Source organism: Camelina sativa, chromosome 5 (genome assembly GCF_000633955.1).
Source record: "Camelina sativa cultivar DH55 chromosome 5, Cs, whole genome shotgun sequence".
Classification (NCBI taxonomy): Eukaryota; Viridiplantae; Streptophyta; class Magnoliopsida; order Brassicales; family Brassicaceae; genus Camelina; species Camelina sativa.
This window is the reverse complement of record NC_025689.1, coordinates 11,165,373-11,190,041: the sequence shown is the minus strand read 5'-3', so window position 1 is coordinate 11,190,041 and position 24,669 is coordinate 11,165,373. Positions and strand designations below refer to the sequence as shown.

At 38.2% G+C, this 24,669-nt stretch overlaps 5 protein-coding genes and 1 pseudogene across 6 annotated transcripts; 3 read left to right on the top strand and 3 right to left on the bottom strand.

The window, feature by feature from the left end:
* Positions 4,015 to 6,638, bottom strand: LOC104786526. Of its 2 annotated transcripts, none has more exons than XM_010511950.2 (2): positions 6,043 to 6,638; positions 4,015 to 5,897 (listed from the first exon to the last, which is right to left on the bottom strand). In XM_010511950.2, the coding sequence occupies exon 2, from the start codon at positions 5,766 to 5,768 to the stop codon at positions 4,248 to 4,250; it is 1,521 nt and encodes a 506-aa protein (XP_010510252.1). In that variant the 5' UTR covers positions 5,769 to 5,897; positions 6,043 to 6,638; the 3' UTR covers positions 4,015 to 4,247. The 2 variants fall into 2 exon arrangements, with proteins under 2 accessions (XP_010510252.1, XP_010510251.1); XM_010511949.2 differs by having other exon boundaries at positions 4,015 to 5,879.
* On the top strand, positions 6,907 to 7,716 carry LOC104789139 (putative FBD-associated F-box protein At1g05080). The gene is made up of 2 exons (XM_010514879.1): positions 6,907 to 7,101; positions 7,438 to 7,716. Exons 1-2 carry the CDS (start codon positions 6,907 to 6,909, stop codon positions 7,714 to 7,716), a joined length of 474 nt encoding a protein of 157 aa, XP_010513181.1.
* Positions 8,377 to 9,925, top strand: LOC104789138 (putative F-box/FBD/LRR-repeat protein At1g22000). Its single transcript, XM_010514878.1, has 2 exons — positions 8,377 to 9,306; positions 9,626 to 9,925. Exons 1-2 carry the CDS (start codon positions 8,377 to 8,379, stop codon positions 9,923 to 9,925), a joined length of 1,230 nt encoding a protein of 409 aa, XP_010513180.1.
* LOC104786525 lies at positions 16,542 to 18,910 on the top strand. The gene has a single exon (XM_010511948.2). The coding sequence runs from the start codon at positions 16,633 to 16,635 to the stop codon at positions 18,880 to 18,882; it is 2,250 nt and encodes a 749-aa protein (XP_010510250.1). The 5' UTR covers positions 16,542 to 16,632; the 3' UTR covers positions 18,883 to 18,910.
* Positions 19,751 to 21,184, bottom strand: LOC104789137 (annotated as a pseudogene).
* On the bottom strand, positions 23,651 to 24,666 carry LOC104789136. The gene is made up of 3 exons (XM_010514877.1): positions 24,164 to 24,666; positions 23,858 to 24,101; positions 23,651 to 23,773 (listed from the first exon to the last, which is right to left on the bottom strand). Exons 1-3 carry the CDS (start codon positions 24,664 to 24,666, stop codon positions 23,651 to 23,653), a joined length of 870 nt encoding a protein of 289 aa, XP_010513179.1.

Sequence of the window (24,669 nt, the reverse complement as noted above, 5' to 3'; positions counted from 1 at the left end):
AAGTAGTATCCGCCCTTACAGATAGACCTACAGGGATAGGGTGATAGATATCTAAATCCTCCTCTGCCTGAGCCTGCTGCCACCCTGTAGCTTCACCTTCTGCAACCCTAACAATATCCTCCGGTTGCTCCACAATATTTTCAAAAACACGTGCATTCCGTGCTTTCCAAATATACCACATTAGCCAAGGAAAAGCCGCAACATGAGCCCCAGGATTCTGCTGCCCTAAGAAGTGATCCACATTCGCATACACCGAATCCGTTGGAAAGGAAATCGGGCCCACCGGCACATGGGCTAAAGCCCAAACCTGACGGGCAGGAGGACAAGTAAAGATGGCATGATTAACTGTTTCCTCATCAGCTCCACAGCGTACACACCCTATATCACAAGCAATACCACGTCGTCCCAAGTTTGCCGAAACTGAAATACAACCAGATAAAACCTGCCACATAAAGTGTTGAATTTTAGGAGGACAGTGAGCTCTCCAAACACCAGCAAGGAGAGGTGTAATCTCCGGACCAGAGCCACGAGCCAGAAAAGTCCGATTTACATCAAGCCGTGCAGTGTGATAACCCGATTTAACAGTGTACCGTCCTGTTTTCATGAAATGCCAACCATAAGGGTCATCCCTCTGGTTTCCTCCTAATGGGATAGCCTGGATCAAAGCCACATCGGATGGATCAAAATGCTCATGGAGCATGTCCATACACCAAGTATTTGTCCGACAATCAATTAATTGATTCATTTGAAGAGAAAGGTCCTTTACCAGGCCCTTACTTAAAGCTGGTCTCGGGAATTGAGCTGGCACCCAAGGATCAGACCATATGGAAATGGTGTCCCCGGAGCCAACCCGTTTAATGAGTCCTTTATTAACCAGAGAGCGAGCGGAACAGATACTCCTCCACCCGTAGGATGGGGAGTAAGACCTAATTGGATCCAACGGATGTGTATTCCTATAATACCGACTTTTGAAGACCCTGGCAAACAGTGAGTCCGGAGCATCAATAAGCCGCCATAGCTGCTTGGCCAAAAGGGCCGAATTAAAATCATCCACATTTCGAAAACCGAGTCCACCCAGCTGTTTGCTAACACATAATTTTTCCCAGGCAAGCCAATGCATGCCCCCTGTTTGACCATTAGTGCTCCACCAAAAATTTGCCACTGCACTAGTAAGTTTTGATGTTATTGTTTTTGGCAACCGAAAATAAGACATCACAAAAGTTGGCACCGCAGTAGCAACCGATTTAATCATTACTTCTTTCCCACCTTTTGAAAACAAATTTGCCGTCCAACCATTCGTTCGACCCTGAAGCCGTTCGCGAACAAAAGAAAAGACTTTGGTTTTTGCCCCACCCAAACTTTCTGGTAAACCTAGATAGGAACCCATTCCTCCCAAAGTTGTGATCCCAAGGACATCATGCAATTCCGATTTTAAAGTGTCATCAATTTTGTGGCCAAACTGGACCGATGACTTTGAAAAATTTATTTGTTGGCCCGAAGCAGATTCATATTGTTTTAGGATATCCAAAATAACCCGGCATTGCTCTCTATTTGCCTTACAAAAAAACAGACTATCATCTGCAAACAACAAATGTGTAATAGGTGGGCATTTATTTGCCACCTTTATCCCTGTAATGAGCTTGTCCCTTTCTGCCTTCCGAATATTTGCAATTAAAACTTCTGTACATAAAATGAACAAATAAGGAGATAAAGGGTCACCCTGCCGGGGCCCCCTATGTGGAATAATCAAGCCATTTGGCTGGCCATTAAGAAGAACCCTATACTCAACCGAAGTGACACAAAACATTATCCATGACACCCACATCTCTGCAAACCCCATTTTGTGTAATAAAGCCGCCACAAAGTCCCACTCAACCCTATCGTATGCCTTACTCATGTCCGTTTTTATTGCCATAAACTTTCCTTTACAAGACGGATTGGTGCGTAAGGCGTGAAACATTTCTTGAGCAATAAGGATATTATCCGATATCAACCGACCAGGAACAAAAGCCGATTGGGTCTCAGAAATAAGACCAGGTAAAACCTTCTTAAGCCGCTGACACAGAATTTTTGAAATAATTTTATACCCCACGTTACAAAGGCTAATCGGACGCAATTCGGCCATCCTAGTTGGCTTAGCAACCTTTGGAATAAGACAAATATGTGTGCGATTCAGATCCTTGTCAAAAATCCCCTCCACAAAAAACCTATTAACCAAACCCACAAGGTCCAGTTTAACTATACTCCATGCTTTTTGGTAAAACAAAGCTGTCATCCCGTCCGGACCAGGGGCCTTATCTGGGTGCATCATAAACAAAGCTGACTTCACCTCAGCCTCCGTTGCAGGACCTACGAGCCGCTCATTCTCCTCATCTGTAATAACCGGATTGATCTCCCTTAAAATCTCCTCGAAGTTGGCCGGATTTGTTGAAGTAAACAAATCCTCAAAATACGATACCGCCGTGTTACAAATATCTGCATCCTCAGTCGACCAGATATCATCCTTAGAAAACAAACCAGTAATCTGGTTACGAGCACGTCTCTGCTTTGTTTGGGCATGAAAATATTTTGAATTTTTATCCCCCAAACGCATCCATTTATTCCGGCTTTTTTGATACCAGTAGATTTCTTCATCCCCATAGGCCTGGCGTAACCGATTTTGTAAATCCGAGATTGCAGAGGGAGGAATGGAATCATCCGCCAGAGCCACTTCTAATTGTCGTTTTAAATCCTCAATGGTTTCCCTACCGAAAGGAACTTGGGATTTGCGCCACTGGGAGATTGCCCTTCGGCAATTCACTATTTTGTCCACAAAATAGTTTGCTCCCGGGGCCAAGTCCCTATCCCAGCCCGAAGTAATCGCATCCATCAACCCCGGCTTACCAATCCAGCGACGGTCAAACATAAAGCTCCGCTTCCCCCGCAACCGCTTGGCACCAATATTAACCAAAAGAGGTTTATGATCTGAAGCTATCATCGGCAAATATTCAGTCACTGTGTCCGGGAATAAATCATGCCAATCCTCGTTCCCTAAAGCCCTATCCAACCGACATCGTATTGGTTTTTTATCCCGCCAACCCCTCCAAGACAAACAATCACCAAGGTAGGGAAATTCCAAAAAACCACAATCCTGGATCATTCCATTAAAGGAAAGGAAAGAGGAAGGATGGCGTAACTTCCCACCACGTTTTTCATTGTTTCCTCTCAGTTCATTAAAATCTCCAACCACAAACCAAGGGGAAGATCGAGTAGTACTAAGTCGTATTAAACGTTCCCAAACCAAATCCCGATTCTTAGGAACGGGATCACCATAGATGAAAGTTAAGTGAATTATCCGACCTTTAAAAACCGCTTCAATGTTAATTAGCCTATTAGACTCAAACAAAATCGTGACCTGAAGATCAGCTTGATTGAAAAAAAGAGCCATACCACCACTACAGCCAATAGGTTCAACAGTTTTTAAATTCTTATATCCAAAATGACCAACAAATTTTTCCAAAACAAAATACGGTTGTTTTGTTTCCATGAGAAATAAAAAATCTGGCCGATGTTTGTTCCATAGATCCCGGTGATTTCCAATTGTAGCCTTGTTACCCAGGCCTTGACAATTCCAACTGACTATATTCATGGAAAAAATTGCAGCTGGAGGGGGCAAAGATACCCACTGAGACCTCCTCCCACCCTAGGGAAAAAGAGATCAGAATAAAACACACCGAGACACATTAGAAACATAACCGAAAAAGAGGTGGAAAACATACAACCCAGAAAACTATGAAGGTATTTGTAGGAGATATTTTCAACATATGTAATATAAGGCCCAAGGATACCAACTAATACCCGACCGCTAGAGGTTGTACCACACATATAATTTCCATGTATTGTTAAGAAAGAAATTAACAGGCCCAACAAAGGCCCAAGGACCAATAACCACAAAAACACCACACCCAATCGTTTGTAGCATCCATACGTAATCCAACACTGAAGCAAAAATGTAAAAGGGACAATGAACCAAAGGAAAGGCGAACAAGGGTTTATTATTACTTGTAAAGTAGATAGACATCGGGCACAAGCCCAAAGAGTACAAAGCAAAAAAGCCAATAAAAACCAAAGTGTGAAGAAAATACAACCATACAGATCAACCGTTGGTGTCTTATTCGAAGGAGACAAAAGAGAAGAAAACAAAAAACACAAAGAAACCCAGACCAAGACTGGCTCACCACCTTGCTGCCCTTGACTTACTACACTCATCAATTAACTGAATGATTTGGAGGCTTTCCTCCTTGATGAGAACCAAATTTCCCATTCGGTCCACCACCTTTGGCGACAACCTTCTTGCGCGGAGAGGTAAGAGAAACCATATTCCGTTTTTTGGTACTAGCACCTGGTAGAACACCCTTTTGTTTCACCAATCTGGCCTGTGAAGTAGGCACAATTCCCCCAGCTGCTCCACCCTGTGTCGTAACCACAGAAGCATCTACAGCAACATCACTAACCTCCTCACTCGAAACGTGATCAGAGAGGACCACCCCATCCTGACCCTCATCAGCACCCCCCTCATCCGTTAGATAATTGTCTTCTTGGGGAGACCCCTTTGATGCCATACCTTGTTCCTCCATAATAGTGTCCATAAAGCCCAAAGTATGATCCGTGGTTTGAAACTCCTGCCCCAACAGGTTCCCTAGATCCTCAGAAAAAAGAACCTCTTGCTGTGACAGTTCCATAGAACCTGAGACTGGTACACTGGGAAACAAAGCCTTGCACACCCTTTTTTCAGCCCCCTGCACAATAGCCGAACCCGACACAGCAGGTTGACCACCCGTAACCACAGCCACCTCCCCTTGAGGACCCATAAGATCATCAAGCATCTTCTGTTCATTAGCAGAAAGACTGATTTCCACATCACTAGAACTAGAATGAGCTATACCATTCCCTAAGACAGCAACCTGGGAAATGGGAACAGGAACAGGAACCGCAGATGTATCCTTCGTCACAAACTTCTCATCCACATGAGAACTCTTTTTAGTCTTCCTCCACTTGCTGCCAGAACTCTGATTAGCCCGATAATGACCTGCCTGATGCCCTACACCACGCCCAGTCCCATGAGCAGAACTTTGATGAGACGCCCCTGAACCAACACCACTCAACCCCGAACCAGTTCCATTAGCCCCACCATTAACCATTGCACCCTTATAACTCTGGAGCTTGTCCTCTGGTCGAGGAGGAAGACTATCGTCAAGACGCTGCTTCCCCTTGTCACCAAACAACGGACAGCGGCTTGTATCATGACAGAAACTATTACATCGCCGACAGAACCCATACAGACGCTCATATCTCAGAGAGATTGTTGTCTCCTCGCCACTATGAAACTCAACAGTAGCTTCAAAAATCAGAGACTTGAAACCATTCAGCAAGACCTTCACCCGGCCATTATCCAAATCGACCTCCTCAACCTCACCCAGATCTGCTCCAATGGTACGAAAGGTTTCATCTGCCCAGAAGTGCAGAGGGACACCCATCACACGGACCCAAAATTTGATGAGACAAGGATATCTCGAATCCACCACCGGCTCCCATCTGACCAAAGAAAGCATCCAATGGTCAAAATGGTAGGGTTCCATCTTCAAAACCTCCTGAATGTCATCCTCTTGGTCAAAATCAAACTGAAAGCGCCCCAAACCGAGATCAGCCCCAACCACTCTCTCCTCCATCTTCCATATCCGAGGAAGCATAAACAACAAAGCTTTCATATCTTGCACAGCTGGATTCATGCATCTACCAATCAAGGTTTTAGCATAACCCTCAATTAAAGCCGTATTATCAAAGCGTGGAACCTTGATCTTCAGCTTAGTCCCAGACCCCGAAGAGCTCCCCGCCGTACCCTGAAGCAACAAACCACTCTGTGACATGACTCGCGTCGGAACCCAAGAGAGAAACAAAAAACCGATGGAAAGAAAAAGAACTTTATAACACGGGAAAGAACCACAATGAAATCTCAGGAGACAAGCTCGAAACAAAAGTGGAGGATAAGATAGAAAGACAGACCGTGAGGAGAATTTATAGTCCAACACGGAAGACCAAAACACCAAGTCACATAAATCCGGAGCCTCAAGGGAAAAAATCACTATCCCGCGAGCGTCGCATCTGAGATCTCTATAATCTCGACCCTGAATTAGTGCCCATGATAAGCCATAATCTGAAAATAAAATATCCGAGAGAAACCTCGAGTCAAGTCCTCTGAGTCCCTGAATCAGCGCCCTCGCACCCCAAAGAAAAGGAAACGAAATCAAATCGATGCATCCGAGATCATCGCCATAGTGAACCCAGACAGAAAATGAAAAAGACCCCAATTGCTCACTCCATGAATCCAAAAGAAAAGAATAAAATCCCAAAAATTGAAACCCAAGAATCCGATAACTCCCTCTTAGATCCACAAGATCCTGACCCAGCAAAACATAATCAACCACAAAGAATCTCAAGAAGAGATCCACCCTCATCGAAAGCCAATCAAAACCGAAGCAAAAAACCAAATCACAAAACTTAGAAATCGATCTTCGTAGATACGAGAGAGAGAGTTTTTCTCTTTTTTAATTTTGTTATTTTTCTTTCTTTTACGAAGGGGAGGATATTTGCCAATTATTCTGAAGAATAATGTATAATGCAGAAAAAAAATTCTTTATTTAAAATAAAAAGAAACTTAAAATTAAAAAAGGGAAAATAATCTCTTTTATAAAAAAAAACGAAACCAAAACAAAGATGATTTTTTTATTGAAAACAATCTTAACCTAATTGCATTCTGTTTAACATATACAGCTCTAGTTGTTGTAGGTTTCTTCAACTGAGACAAAGATATTAGGACACAAATCAATACACACAAGTGCACAAGGATTCATCAAAAGTAAGAGTCAGATGATTAAAGAAGACAGGATTAGCGAATTACCTGACGATGTGCTCGCAGAGATATTGTCGCTTCTCGAGACAAAAGAAGCAGTGTCTACTATGGTTTTGTCGAAACGATGGCGGTCTCTTTGGCCGGTCCTATCACAACGCATGTATTCACAACTCATGTATATCAAGTTGAAGATACTTTTCAAGATTGAAACGGTACGTACTACTGATATAATTGTTATGCTAAAAAAAAAAGAAAGAAAAAAACCAACGTTTTGATTATATATGTTCGTTGCAGGTTACTTCTCCGGGCTTGGACTTGACGATTGTAGTTTTTATCGCACCATATAAAGTAGATTGGTTGCAACCATTTATGTGGTTTCTTCAAAAATCTCCTCTTATACTACGAGATTTTCGCATCGTCGACAAGGTTTAATTACCCCACTGATTTCTTTTTTTATTAATGGACTAATAAACATCTAAACTGAACTAGTTAAACGTGATGTATAATTGCACAGTACTTAGATATTATCTTTTGATGTTGTTTCATAGACAAACTCGGATTTCCCACTTTCATTCCACCCACCGGTTTCTGTTCCAGAATGTTTGTCAACCCATCTCGAGATCTTTCGGTGGCACGGCTATGGAGGACAAAACGCAGAGAAAGAAATTCTGAAATACATACTTGCCAGCTCTAAGTGTTTAAAAAGAGCTTTCATCTCCATTGAACCCCGTGGTCGTCGCAAAGATATAAGAAAGAACAAGATGAGGAGAGAGTTAGAATCTATGCCTAGGGCTTCACTATCATCTAAGCTTCTCTTCTACGCTTAATCCATTCGACGTCAAAAATGATCTTTTTTTATTTATTAGAATTCTATTTGATTTCAAGATTTATGAACTACGTATTTGTTTTATACTTAAAAAAAGGTGTTATTAATTTCTCGTATGAAATCATTAATTCCCATACATAGCCGGTTTATGACTTCATTCGCACGTACGTACCAAGTTTCTCACACAAATCACAAGCCAAGAAGGAAACGAAAACGGCTTTTCAGTAACCAAACGTGAATTTTACAAGCGAAAATATGATCGGATGACACAAGCATCATGCTGCAGGTGTTGCAGTCATTAATAATACACAAGCATGATACAAAATCTAAAGTATCTCAAAAAGTTTTAAGATGTTTCCAGAACTATGAAGATGAGTTATTAATTTTTTGTGGTAATTAAAAATTACAAAAAAAGCTCTTATTTTTCTTTACATAGTTAATAACCACCGGCACTCTTTCCAAAAATGCTCCACCAAAAAATTCAACTTGCTATATTTTTGGGATAAGGAATATGGAAAATTTAGGAACAAGAAACAAAAAAAGGATTCTTAACTTAAAAAATGGAAGGGTAGAGAGTTTATATAAAACTCGAACCCTATAAACTTTAGTTAGCTTCATTGAGAAGAAACATATGTTGTTAGGTCGTCGGCTTTTGCTTAATATGGCTGGGACAAAAGTCAATACAATACACAGTGCAAAACCATTCGTAAAGAGTGAGAAAGGGAGAATTGAAGACAGGATCAGTTCGTTATCCGACGATTTGCTCGTTAGTATATTGTTGTTACTCCCTACGACAGAGGCCGTGTCTACGATGATTTTGTCAAAGCGATGGCGGTCTATCTGGACGATGCTACCAGAACTGGAGTACATAGATAGTGACTATAAACAAGTTCCTGGGAAAAAGAAAGAAAGCATTTGGTTGTTTCTTGATGAGTCATTGCAACTCCATAAGGCCCCTTTATTACAAAGATTAATTATAGAACTAGGTCCAGGATGTCCCGTTGATGTTGATGCTGATATCATAAAGTGGATTGCTTATTCAGTTGAGCTCAAGGTGAAACAGCTATACTTCAAACTCAGCTGGTTGTCAGTGCCTATCATCTTGCCTGAGAGCCTTTACGTATGTGAGACACTTGTTGGCCTTACAATTTCCGACAAGATTCTCTTGGATGTTCCTTCCCCGGTGTGCCTCCCAGCCTTAATAAATCTTTTTCTTGACTCTGTAGTCTACAAAGACGAAGATTCTCTTGTTAGGTTTTTATCAGGTTGTCATGCTCTTCAGAATTTAAATGTGGAACGACATGACAATGACACCCTGGAAAATTTCAGGGTTAAAGTGCCTTCTCTAAAGACCTTATGTTATACTTACGTAAAACTAGAAACAAAAGGAAACATGGGGGGATCTTTGGTTATAGATGCTGAAACTTTAGGAGAAATCTACCTGAAAGATTATTCGGGAAACTCTTGCTTGATTGAGAACAAGCCTCGGCTTGACAGGGCAACTATCACCGTTTTATGTTATCCTACTGACAACTTTATGAAATCTCTTTCCTCGGTCAAGAGTCTCGTCATGCTTTTGAGCATTGAAACGGTAGGCAGTGCTTTTTCAACCTCACTTTTATTGAATTTAAGACCACATTTTCAACGTTGACTTATTTGTTGGAATATATGTTCATCGCAGGTTGTGTGTTGTCACGCTATTAACTTCGCCCAACTTATAGAGTGCACAATATTTTTATATCAGTTGGACTGGTTGCAACCATTTATGTGTTTTCTTCAAAATTCTCCTCAACTAAAAGTTCTTCTCATTGACCAGGTTCATGTATATATAGTTTTGGTTGACTAATTAACAAATTCAAATTGAAGTAAATTTGTTAGTTACATATATATCTTGTTGTTGCTTCACACAGTTAGATGGAGATTTTCCACTCTCGTTCATCCCACCAAGTTCTGTACCGGGATGTTTGTCAACCCATCTCGAGATGTTTGAGTGGAAAGGATACAGAGGACGAGAAGGAGAGAAAGAAGTTGTAAGTTACATATTTGCCAACTCCAAGTATTTAAAAAGAGCTGCAATCAGCATAGAACCTTGCAGTCTTGAAAATAAAAAGAAGATGATCAAAGAGTTGAAATCTGTGTCAAGGGTTTCACCATTATCTCGGCTTCTCTTTTCTCCACTCAAGTGGATTCCGCGGCATAGTACTTATTGAAGATGAATTGAGTAACTGACTGATCTAAAATCAGGGATCATGTATGCTTTTCGACTTCAAACTAATATTTTATAGGCTTTCTACTTATTTGAGTTATTTGACTTCCAAAATCTTGAAATGCTTGTTTGATAATAAAAATATGTTTTCTTATAATATGGTGAAACATCGGAGTGAATGTAAATGGCTCTTTTGAAGATACTGTCATATATATAGCTCACTCCCACTACTTGCGTGGGCCTCGCTTCTATCAGCACAAGTTTACGCAGAATTGATATACATTTATAGAACTCTGAACAAGCGGTGCTAGAAAAAAAAAAAAAAAGATAGGAACAATTATATCAGAGGAAAGAATAATAAGCACAAGAGCATAAGAAAGAAACAGATCACGTAGAAGCACTCATATGGAAGCCTCGAACAAAAAATTCCTGTAAGAATGTGGCCAAGTCAGAGTCTCAGAAGTTTGTTTGTAGATGTCCAAACATTTCCTATCTATTTTATAATATTATCAAAGTCTAATAAACTCTGTGGCAATGATATATCAAGTCTGCTTCAACCATCATCGACTGGTCTTTTTTTGTTTTGTTTATAACAAACCTTCATTTTCATTACTTAAACCATTTGAACATGGTACCAGTTACAAAAGGGGTTACATCATTATGCCTCCAAACGAGTAACACCTACACAATAAGAACAAAATAACAACTAAGCGAGATGCTTAAACGAGTAACCGAGTAACACCTACATCATCGACTGGTTAGGAACGAGCTGCTTAAATTAAGCACCCTTTAAGATATAATCTGCAAAAAGAAAAGGACTTTGCATGAACCAACACCTTAGATATGCAGCTAAGGTGTGGGAACAAATGAACATAATAATTCAAGAAAAGACATAGGAAAATGCTATGATTTTAACACAATAAACAAGAAAAGAACAGTGACCACAGATACACATGCAGTGCATCTTCAAAACAAGTATAGATGAATATAGTGCGTAACAGAGTATGCCACAAATTACAAACCTACTTGGGCAAGTTCTCTACCCAAATGATCTTATCATAACAAAAGCTCTACATATAAGTGGCGCAGCAGTAACGGAGAATTAATATAGAGTCAAGTTTTCGAGAAAACTCCTGATTTATAAAATTTGAAGGTGCTAAATAATGAAAGCTGAAACAGAACCTATAAAAATAGGGATCCAAATCGACCTAAAAGGAACAAAAACCAATGGATATACTTCGGTTACTACTTTATGCATATTGCCCACACAAATGCAATAACGACCTTTGATGTATCCCACCAAAAAGTTTCCTTAGCTTGAGCTTCCAAGGTGAGTGCTTTTTGATGTGCTTCATAAATAGTGAGAGGGTTGAACAAGCTAAGAGTGTGTCGCATCTTCTGTTTCCGCAAGCCGCCAATGAAACGTGCCACCACTTGTTGGTCTGAATCCTGCAGATTAAGATGCCTCAAAAGCGAAAAAAACTCAGTGGAATATTCTTCTACTGATCTCCATCCTTGTCGCAAGTCATACAAGCATTGGAACATCACTTGATCAGAGATGACTGGTGAGAACATCTTACGCATCCTCTTCTTCAAACTTTCCCATGACAAGATTTTAGGTTTACCCGAACGTGCGCGCGACGTTTGTAGTTCCTTCCACCAAGCTGCCGCTTTGCCGCGAAATAGCCTTGTAATGATAGGAACACATCGGTCCAAAGGTACGCCTTTGGACTTAAGAGTCTCTTCGACCGAGAAGATCCAGTCAACAAGTTCTTTACCTGATTGTCGCCCATGAAACTCCGGAAGTCCAAGCTTTAACCCCTGCTCCCACTGCAAATCGTCCTGCTGGTCAATGATAGCGAAAGGATTGTCTCCAATATCAGATTCTTCTTGTGGCTGTACATTGACGTGCACAGGAAGATTATGTTCATGCTCACGTTGCAGGGCGAGAGCTTCCACCGCCTTTGCCAACTGCAGGATCTGTTCTTGTAGACGCGTGATTTCAGTGTCTGTCGTCGCAGGTCTGGCCATGGCGTAGTGTTCCAAAGATGCTGAATATCCAAACTTTTTTACTTATAGGGTTCCAAATGTAGGGTTTTAGTCGACCTAATTAGACTTTGGAAACAAGTTTAGTTGCCACGAAATTATACTAAAGAACTTGGTAAAATTATACTAAAGTTCATTAAAATATTTTAGTTGCCACGAATTTTTTTAGTGGCTATACCAATTTTCCTAAATTGCAGTACATATATTTCGTTTCCTTGAAAAAACTCTGTTTTCTGTATTTTTTGGTAAAACAGGACGTTTACTTTTATTTTATAAAAATCGAGTTTCTATTTTTATCTAGAAAGCTATTAATATTTGTAATCTCTCATTAAATACAAAATTTGATCAAATGAAATTTTCATTTTTATATAAAATGTTATATGATACGCAAGACTTCTAATAATTTTTTACGTTTATGTGTTTTAAATTCATAAGGCCTAAAAATAATTATAATATTATAAGATTGGATTTGAGAATTTTATTTGGATAATATACTAACTTTTGAATACTTTCATTACTTTTTATATTGATATATATATTAATAATTATGGATAAATATATATATATATATATATATTTATCACGGCAAAAAATATCTGGGGACCTCGACCAAGCCTTGATAAGAAAGGATCGATAACAATATTTTGATTTTGTTAGGATCTCATTTTTTTTGGTTTATGTTTTCGGACTTGGGACGAATAATAAAACTTACATCATTTTTAGTTATTCTTTTTAATCACAAAAATATAGATTATATCTGTTTTAGCTTTTCATTAAGAACAGTCAAGTTATGATTAAATAAAGCTTTTTTTTTTAACAAGGGCTATTAGGAGTTCTCAATCTATATATAATAGCAATCCAAATAAATGCCACCAAAAATTGTGTTTTTCAATCGTACATTTTGGATAATCATACCAAAAAAATCTGTAAAAAATTTAAATTGTGTGTTTTACAAAATTTGCGATTCTTCATTTTAACGGTTTTTTTTTTGTAAATTTGCAACTGTTCATTGTACAGTTGGTTTTATTCGAATATTTATATCTTTTGAAATATATATATATTTGTCTGTTTGAACTGTTTTCATTTTTTTGCCATGACACAAAATAATATAAAGGTTCAATCTCAATGGTTTATATAGCTTTCTAAATTATTCTCTAGGATTCATTCTTTTAAAAGTAAAGAAATTCCTATAATTCTTGATTTAACAAAAGATTTTTGGAATGATGAATCTTATTTATAACTTTTAGTTAATTTTAAATATAATAATTTAATAAAAATATCTAGAGTTTTTTTCCAACAGTTAGATGTAGCCCTGCGAATTCGGGTAGAACGGTTCGGTTCGGGTCGGGTAGTTCCGAAATCGGGTATTTACAGAATTTCAAAACTGTGCCGAAAATAACCGAAATGTAGAACGGTTCGGTTCGGTTCGGTTTTCGGGTTTTCGGATTATTAATTTTGTTACCGAAACTAACCGAACATTTCAATTTTTTGTAAAAAATCGGTTAAATTCGGATGATTCGGTTAAATCGGTTCGGATAGTTAAAAAAAAAACTAATGGGCCACTTCTTTAATAAAAACCCAAACCAAACTGGGTCCATTTCGTTAATAAAACCCAAATAAGTTGGATATGTTTTACTGAAATGAATAGAAAGCCTCTTATTCTATTTTTTTATAATTAATTTTCTTCAGATCTATACACACACATGTGTGTATCTTCTTCTTTGTCGAGACAGGTGAAAACGGCGATGACGATAACGGCAGCTCAACGACGATTGATGATTAGGTTAAGATTTTCGGGTAACCGTTCGGTTACCCTGAACCGAACCGAACCGAAGAGGTAACCGATCTCAAATTTATATCTCTTCCGATCGGTTTTCATCAAATAACCGAACCCGAACCGATTTGCCCAAACCTCGGTTCGGTTCGGTTCGGAAAAATCGGTTCGGGTATAATTCCCAAGGCGAGTTAGATGGATTATATAGTGAGTTTTTGAATTTGACTTTTCAATATGGTAATAAATATGCCTTCTATTTAAAAGCAATTTATATGGGTTAGTAGGTATAATCAAGTGCAGACAGTTGCGATTTTTCGTTGTACCTTTTCGTAAATTTTTTGTTTTTATTTGTTTTATGTAAAAAAAATTGTTAATCACACATCTATGTAGAGTTGTGTCTTTTTTACTATGTTTTATTTTTATTTTTTTATCACAACTTTTCATTCTAATAGATCTGTGATGCCACTGACGTGTGTCTATTGAAATAGTCATGTCTTTTGAACTCTCTTTATATTTGTCTCTTCATCAGTAACTTACAAATTTGTTGAAATAAATTTTTTTTTATGTTGAATCTAAATAACTGAATATTAATATCTAATATTCAACGTTATTCTATAATTATAACAAAATTTTAGAAATGATTATAACAATAGAGAAATTTAATAAAACTTAATCTGGAATTTACAGTTGCGTTTATTAATCGTAACTTTTTTAAAAAAAATCTGAATAAATACGAACAACAGTTACGACTTATTGTAGTATTTTTTGTGAAAAATTGTTTTTATTTGTTTTTTTAATAAATCCAAACAGTTGTATCTGTTCATTTTACAGTTGTGTCTTTTTGTTATATTTTATTTATATTTTTTCATCACAACTTTTCGTTCTAATAGGTGTGTCTATTTAAATAGTCAAGTCTTTTGAACTTTCTATATATTTGTCTCTTCATCAATAACTGACAAATCATTGTTCGTTGAAACAAATTTTCCGTTTTATGTTGAATCTAAATAATTGAATATTAATATCTATTATTCAATTTTATTCTATAATCTAACTAAATTTTTAGAAATGATTATAGCAATATAGTGTGACAACCCGTCCGTGGACCCCACTAGCCTCACTGCTAGTTGTCTCCATAGGCTGATCCTGCAGGGCATCGATCATAACCCATCACTGTGGATATCTCAATCCACCAGTAGGTTATTGGTGCGCCAGGCGTTCCTTGAACCCTGGTCTCCACCCTTTAACAACCTTCTCACAGGACAAGCTGTCACCAATTGATCCGATTTTTATGTGACAACCCGTCCGTGGACCCCACTAGGTCAATTGGTGACAGCTTGTCCTGTGGGAAGGTTGTTAAAGGGTGGGGACCATGGTTCAAGGAACGCCTGGCGCACCAATAACCTACTGGTGGATTGGGATATCCACATTGATGTGTTAGGATCGATGCCCTGCAGGGCCAACCTATGGGGACAACTAGCAGTGAGGCTAGTGGGGTCCACAGACGGGCTGTCACATATAGAAATTTAATAAAATTTACTATAGAATTTACAGTTGTGTCTACTTATAGTAACTTTTTGTTAAAAACTATTTTAATATTTAAAATTTATTTTATTTTCTTTTTAAAAATTGTGTATTTTAATTTTAATTTTTCTTTGATACAATTTCACTCATTATTAAATACATTTTTAATTATAATTATTTAATAGAAAATTACATTTACTCATTACAATCATTAGTTCAATATTCTCAGTTAGGATCACTTTGTCATAATGATGTTTTTAATTGTAGCTCTTTAGCATAATTCTTCATAAAATATCTTATATATTTATAATAATTTAAACAATGTTTTTTGCAAAGTTGCGTATATTATACATAATATTTTTTGTTTTATAAGTTTTCATTTTGATGGTTGTGTTTTTAGTAACAGTTTATGTTTAATGTTTATGTATTCAAACTATACTATTACATTTAAATGATTTCATAATGTATAATTTTAAATTTTAAATTTATTTACTTTTTTCTAAAATACTTCCTCCAGTTTTCCATTCTTATATGAGGCCGGAAAGTTTATTAGCAAGAGGGGGTCTGAGTCCTAGTTGAAGTAATTGTAATCCTTTTAATTTTAGGATTTGTAATTTATTGTAAAGTTACCTTTTTGTTTATATATTTTTATATATCTTTACCAAAAATAATATAATCCACTAACTTTTAGAATTTGTAATTTATTATATAAATGATCTTCTTATATGTTTTAAAATCTAATTGATAAACATAACACATGTATCATGAAAGTTACTAACTCTCCATTGCTTTGCTTATATGAAAAATAAATCATGCAATAAATTAAATTAAATTATAATTCTGTTAAATTTTATAAAAGCATGCATAAACATAAAATTAATAAAATATTTATTTAATTTTCGATTTCATTAATTATAAACCTTATAATAATATAATGTATTTCATCTTTTAGTCTTATATATATATATAGAAAGATGCATATTATTTATTTTAAGATAAATGTAAGATATTAGATAAACATTATTCTCCATTTAAAAAAGATATGTAACAAAGTAATTTATTTACTAATTAAAATAAATAGTCTTTATTTATAGAGAACTTGATCCCCAAGCTACTGAATCAAGTTTCTGATCAAAAATATCTCGGAACATTTCATCTCCGATATTCTCGTATCTTCAGTACATTAATTACCTTATACTTTGTAACAACTTTAGGTAACCCTACCTAGGTTAGTCGGTGCTTATGTACTTGTATAAATATTAGGTACAGCCTTCTTTATTAAATATCGCTCTTATTCTCAATTCCAATCCTCAAGTACCTCAACTCTCTTCCTTCTCTCGACAGATTGTCTCATCATTCCCTAAATAACCATGGCTTCTTCGTTGCTTGGTCCACCCGAGATACGAGACTCCTACGCTCCCCTCACACAACCCCGCGCAAAACCCAACACACAACCCATCAGAAATCCCAACACCAAACCGATCACAAAACCCATCACAGCTTCTGGCCCCAGCAATCCAGCTATAGTGAACGCAGTGGTCTCAAACGTCAACACTCCACCACCGACGGGACACACCGAGGATAGACCCACCACGTACCTCGCCGCTCTCCTCAAAAACATCGACACTTGTCGTCCCAGCGTCGCAAAGGTCTCAAACGTCAGGAAATCAACTAAAGCCAACGCCGTCGTCAAATCTGTTAGACCTGTTAAACCGCCAAAAGTAAAAAAAATTTCACCTCAGATGGGCTATACTGAGAATAGATCCGCCACGTACCTCTCCTCAGGCAACCCCTGCCTCGACTTCTTCTTCCACGTTGTTCCCTCCACGCCCAAGGCTCCTCTGGAGAAGCGCCTACAGGAGGCTTGGAGCCACGACGCCTTAACCACTCTCAAGCTTATCTGTAACCTTCGTGGAGTCCGTGGCACTGGAAAATCTGACAAGGAAGGGTTTTACACGGCGGCCTTGTGGCTCCATAGTCGCCATCCCAAAACCCTAGCTTGTAACCTCGAGTCCATCTCCAAATTTGGATATTTTAAAGATTTCCCGGAGATTCTTTACCGGCTTTTACAAGGATCTGAAATCCGCAATATCCAGAATTCGGAATGGATCGATACGATAGACGCAGCAGCGCGACGTAGAAGAGCTCGATTTTCTAGTCGTGTTTTTGGTCGTGGTCGTGGTTTTGGTCGTGGTCGTGGGAGGGGTCGCGGAAGGGGTCGCCGTGGTTTTACATTCAGGCCGGTAGCAACGAGGCAGAAGAGGATAGCGAACGCAGAGAGGAAAAACCAAGAGGAGAAAGCCAAAGCAAGCTTGGCGCGCAAGCAAAAGAAGGTTTCAATGGGGAAGAAGGCATTTACAAGATATACTAACGATCCAGACTATAGGTTTCTCCATGAACGTGTGTCTGATCTATTCGCAAATCAGCTAAGGAGAGACCTAAAATTTTTGACATCAGGCCAACGAAACGAAGTCTCTCTAGCGGCTAAATGGTGTCCATCGCTTGATTCTTCGTTCGACAAAGCAACTCTTCTCTGCGAGAGCATTGCCAGGAAGGTGTTTCCCAAAGAGTTATTCCCGGAATACGAAGGCGTAGAAGATGCTCACTATGCGTACAGAGTTCGTGATCGGCTAAGGAAACAAGTTCTTGTTCCCCTCCGTAGAACTCTTCAACTCCCTGAAGTATACATGGGAGCAAAATATTGGAAATATCTTCCGTATAACCGTGTTGCTTCTGTGGCGATGAAGTCGTACAAGGAGATTTTCTTGAAACACGTCGCAAAGAGGTTTCAGCAATACCTTAAAGATGCGGAGATGGGGAAAACAAAGTTAGCCGCCGGGGCTGTGTTACCTCACGAGATAATAAGAGGTTTAAATGGCGGAGACGGTGGACAAGTCGCTGAGCTGCAATGGAAACGAATGGTTGATGATCTTAAAGAAAAAGGTTCTTTGACGAATTGCATGGCCATCTGTGACGTTTCGGGGTCTATGAGTGGTGATCCAATAGATGTTTCCGTCGCGCTTGGTTTGCTCGTCTCTGAGCTATCAGAAGAGCCATGGAGAGGGAAGCTTATAACCTTCAGCGAAAATCCAGAACTGCATTTGGTGAAAGGAGACGATTTGAGATCAAAAACAGAGTTTGTGAGGGATATGCAATGGGATATGAACACTGATTTTCAGAAGGTATTTGATTTGATTCTTGAAGTTGCCGTGCAAGGGAAGCTGAAGCCGGAAGAGATGATCAAGAGGGTGTTTGTGTTCAGTGATATGGAATTTGATCAAGCGTCGACTTCGACTTCTTCGTATAATAGATGGGGAAGGACGTCACCTCCGAGTAATGGATGGGAAACAGATTATGAGGTGATTGTGAGCAAGTACATAGAGAAAGGGTACGGAGAAGCTGTGCCGGAGATTGTGTTTTGGAACCTGAGGCATTCGAGATCAACGCCGGTGCTTGGAAACAAGAAAGGAGTGGCTTTGGTTAGTGGATTTTCCCAGAATATGATTAAAATGTTCTTGGAAAATGATGGAGAGATTAAACGCATAAAGATTGATCCCATAACGATCATGGAGGCTGCTATATCTAAAGATGAGTATATGTCGCTTGTTGTAGTTGATTGATTTTGTTTAGAGATTTGTAGACTTTGTTACATTTTGGTTAAATCTTTGAATAAAAATAGAAACTTGAATTTCACTAGTAGAAAAATATGTGGATCAGCATTTTCCTTTCGTTGTCTTGAACGACAAGAGACTGCAGAAGAGAATCGCTTCTAACAAACGCCAGCATTTTCCTTCCGTTGGTTACAAGAATCGCTTCCTAACATAGTTTTTTTGTTGTCATATTATAGAAGAAACAATTAGAGCATCCACATCCCTCATTTTACGAGGGTGTCTATAAAATATAAATAATAAAATAAAAAACATAAGAGTATATTTAAATGTGTGAATAAGTTCAAAGTTGTGTCTGTAGGAAGACATTTTAGATCCCAAAATTAAGAGTGTCTTTAATTTTTATATTTATTTTATTTTAAGACACTTATTAGAAGATAACCAATAAAGATGGTCTTATGACCAATTAGAATTAAAGAGAGTTGTTCAATATATATTATTTTAATTATTTTAATATAATATTATTATTTATTTAAAGATTAATTCAAAACATAATTTACTGCATTAATAATTAGTCAACTGTTCATAAACGTTTCTACAAATGCTTACATGAGAAACATTTTTATTTTCTCTCCTTATTTTTCTCATCATCTCTCCTCTTTTATTAATATTTAATTAGTGATCAATTCAAAGAAAAACACAAGTGGAAATGGTTTTATACCATCTCCACTAAAGCAACTCATATTAAGTTGCTCATAATTAAACTAATCATATAAGTAATATTAAACTAATCAAAGTAACTCACTAACAATTTTAAACAAAATCAGTCTTCCACTAGAAAACTCCTATAAGGTTGCTTAATCATTATAATATTAAGATTCTAGACTCCTAAGACCGATGAATGAATGTTTCTAGAAACGTTGCTGGAGAGATCGATGAATATTAGTGTACACTGAAGTTTGTCCCTTGCTTTGGCTATTGTAGTAGTACTGAATCCATCTTCTATCTTGATGGTTGATGTTGTTATTGCTTCATGGCCATTTTCGGTGCTGCTTATTTCAGTTGCTGATGCTGCATTGTCGTTGTAGTTATAACTACTGTTTTTGTTGCTGCTGTTGTTGCAGCTAAATAATACGCAACAAAACATTACAATCAAGCATGATTCAAAACAATGTGTTGAGTGGTTTTTCAATTAAGATTTTGAGTTGTGAAATCAAACCTGAAGTGGAAGTTGTAGAGAGTGGTGATGAAGATGATGGCAATGATAGAGCTAGAGAGGTTGGGAGGGAGAGGACTGGAGGCGGAGGCTGCTGCTGAGAGCTGAATTGCTGCTGAGAACTAAAGTGTTGCTGGTGAGGCAAGTAAGGATATTGCAGCAGAGGAGGAAGTGGTGGAGAAGTGTATTGAAAGCTGAAACCTTGATGATGTTGAGCTTGTGCTTGATTGCTACTTTGTGCTGTGTTGTATTGAGCATAGAATGGATAATAGCCATGGTACAATCCTGTTGATCCTGATGATGGATGTCCCACATATGGTGAAAACTGGTGTCCTCCATAAAGATGATGAATTGATGATTGTAGTAGTTCTACAACCCAAAAACATATACAAAAGAACTTCAATGATAAATTAGTGAAATGGAAACAAGTCACACTGTGAAAGATCTATGAAAGTAATCTAACATTGGGTACATTCCCTCTTAAGAATAACCAGCAAATCTGCAGAACATTTCTTTTAGGCTTTGCTACACACATTAACCAAGATCGATTGTTATTGATGTGATTATTACGCTTACCCGTAAGCAGTAGGGTAAGGTAATGGGAATTGACCAGTCTGCTGTTGTTGTTGCTGCTGATGAACAAAAGCAGAGTAAGAAGAAGAGGCTCGAAACTGAGGAGAAGGAGCAACGAATCCTACTCCTGATCCTGGTGATCTGAATCTCCCTGCTCCTGCAAAATCAAGTTTCTTTATTAATGAATGATTAATCAATATGATTGACTCTTTCACGTGCTAATCAAGTAACAAGATCCAAAAAGATCAGAATTTTTTCAATCAACCTAAAGCTAGTTTCCATTGCATTCTAGATAGAGAAAGAGAGAGAGTAGAAAATCATGTCTAGGAAAAGTAGGAGGACGGGGTTTCTAAACACCAAGACAAGCGAGGTTGCAATTAGCTCTTCTTCCATCAGTCACATGATTCATATTCTGACAAGCTCTCACCAGAATTGGTAGATATCGTAAATCAATCCAAGATCTTATCCAAAAAATCAAAAATCACAGTAGTAGTAACAAAGATTTTACAAAACATTAAGACTCATCTATCGCCCAAACATCAGAGGAAATTGAGTAGATACAGAGACTAATTAAAGTTTAATTCAAGTTGAATCCGAACCTAATCGCAAATTGAGCAGTCGCTGTGATGCGAGAAAGAGAGAGACGGTAGGTGAAACAAGGGAGAGACGAGAAAAAAAATAAACGACGTGCACTAAATCAGAGATGAGAAGACGAACCTTGTGTGTCTGATTCACTAGCCGGTGGACCTTGTTATATTCTAGTAGGGAAACACGTCCTATTTCCCCCCCCCCATAACTATGGCATCGTACCACGTCTACGCGGAACTTAAATCTCGTCCTGTGTATCCCCCTATAAACTATTGTAAATCTAATTCCCCGCGAGATGATAGTTCTCATGCCATTTCCCCCTAATCTGGGTTTTGACGGTTTACGAACTTAACCAGGTAGAAACCCCCTAAACCCGGTTTGAAACAAATTTAAAACCCGAGTAAAAAAAACAACCCGACCCGATTGATGTTCTTTGTCTTAAAACGAAAATCCCCAAATATTGAATGTATAAACCCTAAAAAATCAAATTCTCCTAAATTAAGTTCTGGAAATCATGAGCAATGTCTCTGGAGCTTCGAGTTGTGCATCAAATGTCCGAGATAGAGGGCGAGGTAAAGTTTTGGTGTGCCTAAGAGATGTTGGTGTGGAGAAGTGATCGTGGCCAAAAATTTGAAATCAGACACAAATCTTTGTCGACGATACTTCCGCTGTGGGTATGCAGCTGCGAAGAAGGTACATATGTGAGTATACACCTTTATGATATGTTGAATTTGTTTTCATTGTTGTGATTGCTGCTTGATAGCTTATGAACGATGACCACTACTTCAAGTGGGTCAATGAGGCACTATTGGATGAGGTAGAGTCTCTGACTCTTCACACTGCAAAACTACAAATGGAAATGGAGATTGAGAAGAAAATGAAAATGGAGCTTGAGAAAGAGCTATTTGAGAGGGTTGAAGATGCAAAATCAGAATTGAGATCAAGGATGAAGATGATGATAGTTGTGACAGTTTTTGGCTGTATAATCATGTTTGGTCTATTTAAGATAGCAGGATGAGCTAGTGTAACATCAGTAAGGTTGTATGATCTTGTTTGGTTGGGTGTATGATCTTGTTTGGTTGGGTGTATGATGATCTTGTGTTTGGTTGTATGACAAAATTATGTTCTTGTAATGGATGTTGTTGTCAATGGTTATGGTTACAAAATACTGATATTATGGTTCTAAGAAACTTACATAGGTTCATCAATAACAAAAGACATCAATAAGGTTCCAAAAGACCAAAAGACATCAATAAGGTTCCAAAAAGACATCATTAAGAGTTAATCACAATAAGACCATACTTACAAAAACAGACCAGTCCTCCTTGTGATTCTCTTTCATGCCATTGCCAATTATCCTTCTACTCCTACTCGTACATCTCCTTGACGCGACACCATTAGTTCTCTTGAGTCAAAGTCCCTTGAGAAGGTTCACCTTGAGTAGCCTACATTTAAAACCAACAATCAGACTCATCCGAGCCAACAAAATCAAACCATATGATTATGTATAACACAAATCTAACATGTGTTGCATTTTTCTTCTGATTGAACCTACGGTTATGGTCAGCTGCACCACAAACCCCACAGTGCACGATCCTTTTCTTCTCTTTTGGTTTCTTCTTGGTAGGCGACTCATTAACCCCCTTCTTCCTCTTCTTGTCTGCCTTAGTAAATTCTCCCTCTTTGGAAGGTAGATTCTCCCTCTTTAGGAGGTGGTGCATGCACATCATCACCGCCAATAGAAGGCCAAAAGCGTGGACCTCTTAGTGGAATCAAGCCTTCGTTGTAATTCTGCTGCCATTTAAAGGTTCTGAACCATTCACACACATAATCTTCAGGTTCCAATGTTTTCTTAATTATAACTCCATATGCATGTTCACATGGGATTCCACATATTTGATACTTCATGCAGGTACACTTCATTGTTCTCAAACAGACTCGATGCTTGTCATAACCCAGCTGGACTTCATACATCCCATTTGTGGTAGCACTCAGAAGCTTTTTCATGTTCTTTAGCAAGGAACCGTTTGACATAAGGAGTACAAATCAAAACAATGTTAACGAATCAAAACAATGTTAACAAATCAAAACAATGCCTAACACACAAATCGAAATAACTAACCTTTGTGATCATGAGAAAGGGCAGATCGTTTAGCAATCCAAACCATGACAAGCTTTCTAACCATCTCTAACATAGCCACAAATGGTTTTTCTCTTGCCTTGTTGATGGTATTGTTGAAGGACTCTATGGAGTGGTTCTCAACACCTTCACAGTAATTTCCAAGCTTGTGAAAGGCCCTGCACCAAGTCTTTGGCTTTGTCTTCATGCACCTTTGAGTCGTATGCGTGGATCCTCTCCAAGTTTTGATCATATTCGGTGATGTTGTAGCTCCAAGCCAGATCCTAGAGATGTTTCTTCAAAAGCTTTTTACTAGGATGAATCTTCTTCAGGTTCCCATAAATGTGCCTAACACATTTTCGATGCTCCACCATTGGTAACTCTAACTCAATAGCTTTTATCAAACCCTGAAACAGAAACCGCATGATTATGCTACAACTTCATAAAACATAATTATGCTAGAGCTTAACAAATACAAACGGAACATATACCTTTTGCCGATATGACATAATAATGTAACCATCTCCATCTCCTAAGTCTAGATCAATCTTCAACCTATTCACAAACCATTGCAAATTATCTGTGTTCTCGACTTGAACAACGCTCCATGCTATTGGATAAATAGCATTGTCTGCATCTCTGCCTAATGTCGCTAATAACTGCCCTTTAATCTTTTCTTTTAAGAAATACCCATCAACTCCTATTAGTGGCCTACAACTAGCTTTCCATGTTTTTCTAAGAAAATCAAAACAAACATAAAACTAGTTGAAGACATCCTCACTAGCATCATTCTTCACGGTATCAATATCCACACAGATCCTGGATTTGATTCCATAATCTCGGCACCATAATCTCGGAGACGTGCAAACTGAGTATCATACTCCAATGAGATCCATCCCAGTGCCTTTCTCCTAGAAGCTTGACATTGAGGCCTTGTAACTGATATCTTCCACTTCTCCATTACAATCTTTTCCATCTTGGCAGGCATGTAATACTCTGGTTCTTCCCTAATCTTATCAAGAAATATCCTAGCTATCACTGGGACCGAAAACATCGCACACTCTCCATTAGGGATACATATATGTTTATCCTTGTACAATGTAATCCTCCAGAAAGGATCATCACCGAGAGATGCAGCATACACTTGCCACCCACATTTCCCCTTAGCACCAATACATTTAAACCCGATTGCATCTCTATCATACCTGTATTGCTTCAGATTGGAACCTGTTAGCAGTGCATAGTCGGTGACACACTCCTTGAACGAGATTCCATTGTAGAATTTTTGGCCTTTATACATTAT

Bases quoted from the DNA above. Each gene is read 5' to 3' on its own strand.
- LOC104789139 (XM_010514879.1), top strand. From the start codon at position 6,907: ATGATTAAAGAAGACAGGATTAGCGAATTACCTGACGATGTGCTCGCA. The intron at 7,102-7,437 runs GTACGTACTACT...GTTGTTTCATAG, and splicing joins TACTTTTCAAGATTGAAACG to ACAAACTCGGATTTCCCACT.
- LOC104789138 (XM_010514878.1), top strand. From the start codon at position 8,377: ATGGCTGGGACAAAAGTCAATACAATACACAGTGCAAAACCATTCGTA. The intron at 9,307-9,625 runs GTAGGCAGTGCT...TGCTTCACACAG, and splicing joins TGCTTTTGAGCATTGAAACG to TTAGATGGAGATTTTCCACT.
- LOC104786525 (XM_010511948.2), top strand. From the start codon at position 16,633: ATGGCTTCTTCGTTGCTTGGTCCACCCGAGATACGAGACTCCTACGCT.
- LOC104789136 (XM_010514877.1), bottom strand. From the start codon at position 24,666: ATGTATAAAGGCCAAAAATTCTACAATGGAATCTCGTTCAAGGAGTGT. The intron at 24,102-24,163 runs GTGAAGAATGAT...TGATTTTCTTAG, and splicing joins TCTGTGTGGATATTGATACC to AAAAACATGGAAAGCTAGTT. The intron at 23,774-23,857 runs GTATATGTTCCG...TTTCTGTTTCAG, and splicing joins TTATGTCATATCGGCAAAAG to GGTTTGATAAAAGCTATTGA.
- LOC104786526 (XM_010511950.2), bottom strand. From the start codon at position 5,768: ATGAATCCAGCTGTGCAAGATATGAAAGCTTTGTTGTTTATGCTTCCT.